General features: G+C 36.5%; 1 protein-coding gene across 1 annotated transcript; it reads right to left on the reverse strand.

Moving 5' to 3' along the window:
- Positions 1 to 198: 198 nt before the first annotated feature.
- Positions 199 to 1,188, reverse strand: LOC105315935 (translocase of chloroplast 33, chloroplastic-like). The gene has a single exon (XM_011410713.1). The coding sequence runs from the start codon at positions 1,186 to 1,188 to the stop codon at positions 199 to 201; it is 990 nt and encodes a 329-aa protein (XP_011409015.1).
- Positions 1,189 to 1,935: the final 747 nt, after the last annotated feature.

Genomic DNA, 1,935 nt, shown 5'->3' on the forward strand with positions numbered 1-1,935 from the left:
CTCTCTCTCTCATTCTCAGCCTCTCAGGCACGGCAGATTAATATCCGATCTCATGCATTGTTATCTAGTAATTTGTTTACAAATTGTGAAGAAAACTATTTTTATTTTACATATAATAAGATAATATAGATCTACTACACTCATTTTAGCACACACACACACACACACACACACACAGCTTTAACCAAATGCTGTAATTCAAAATTTTTCTTCTTGATCATTTTGTTGTACTTCAACTTTAACTTGCTTTTCTTTAAGCTCAACCTCTTCAACTTTCTTTTGTTGCCGTTCTTCATTGTGCTGTTGCTCTTCTACCTGTTCATCCTGTTCTTTAACTTGCTTTTCTTCATTTTGCTGCTCTTCTTTTCTTAATATTTTTAGTAATATTTTTTTAATGAAGTCATATAATCGACTGAACCATGTCTTATTTTCCGGGCTGACGCGTTCTGCACAAGTCTCCCACAGATCAACAAGCCAGTCTTCTGTTGTGGGTAACGTTCTAGCATCTCTGTTTGTTGGGTCGAACGGATCTGATTTTCCAGCTAGGCAGAAAGGTATGTTACAAAGTGTTTCTTTATCCATGAAATCTTTAAGGTGTTTTCTGATAGATTCGATGTACTCATCCTTTGTGTCATTTATTGCTTGGCATTTTGCCTCTTTTGTTCTCAAAAATTCGATCTTCGAATCATAGATAAGAAGATTAGCAAACGTTAGAACAATGACTGTTCTACTCCATGCCTCTTTATCAAATGCTTTACCTAAAGCATGCAGCAGATTTATTTCACTATCACCAACATGATTGGTGATTTTTATGCATATCAAGATGAGATTGAAACGACGACTCTTGGGTATTTTGTGATTACTCTCACTGTAGCCATTTGTGTCACACACTTGTAGCTTTACTTCTTCAAACACTCCCTCATAGTAACTTTTTGAAGCCTCAATGGAATCTGGTCCATAACCAGTTTGTGCAAGAACTTCACCCAGCATAGCATTGACAAGAGTTGACTTGCCAGCACCAGATAGACCAGTGAAAAGAATGTGAACATCATTTCTGCCAAATTTCTCTTTCTCTTGAAGGACACCAAATTGAGGCTCTTCACTGGGTAGATTTTCATTAGGAGAGCTCACTGTTTGTATCTCAATGCTGTCTTGAATATCAAGAGTGACGTTCCATTTATCATCCATGACTGCAAAGGGATTTTCCCCATAAACAATAGCATGAAACGTCAACTTGCATTGTAGCACCACAACTCTATAGTAGTACATTCTATAGCACTAGGCTCTCAAAAGGTTATTGTTTTATGACATAACTAAATAATAGATAATACATATCAAAAATAGTCTTAATTCACTATCCGTAGTACCACCTGGCTAGAGTATTGGGATGTACTCCACACTTGTAAGCCATTATTATAAATGTATTCATACCAGTAATCTATAGGAAGGAAGAGGAGGAGTACAAGAAGAATGGAATGTCCTTTACCTTGAGGTAGCCATGTTTCTGCCATCTCCTAGCTGAAGTCAGTAATGGCATACCTTCAACAAATCCAATATGTCCTATCTTCTTGAGTCTTGCAACCTGTTGTATCACTGACATTACATTAAACTGCAGACATTATGTCTCTGCCATTTCAAAGTCTTCCATTAGTCTGTACATTGGGTAACCTCCCACACTATCAAATGTATTCCTCCACATGAACAACCCTTGATCACCATTCATCACAAGATAATTATCTCTGATTCTTTTCTCTCTCTCTCTCTCTCTCTCTCTGTCATTCTCAGCCTCTCAGGTGCAGCAGATTAATATCCGATCTCATGCATTGTTATCTAGTAATTTGTTTACAAATTGTGAAGAAAACTATTTTTTATTTTACTTTATGTACAATAAGATAATATCGATCTACTACACTCATTTTAACACACACACACACA

This window comes from Amphimedon queenslandica, unplaced genomic scaffold, assembly GCF_000090795.2.
Source record: "Amphimedon queenslandica unplaced genomic scaffold, v1.1 AMPQUscaffold_6758_Cont21286, whole genome shotgun sequence".
NCBI classification, from domain to species: Eukaryota; Metazoa; Porifera; class Demospongiae; order Haplosclerida; family Niphatidae; genus Amphimedon; species Amphimedon queenslandica.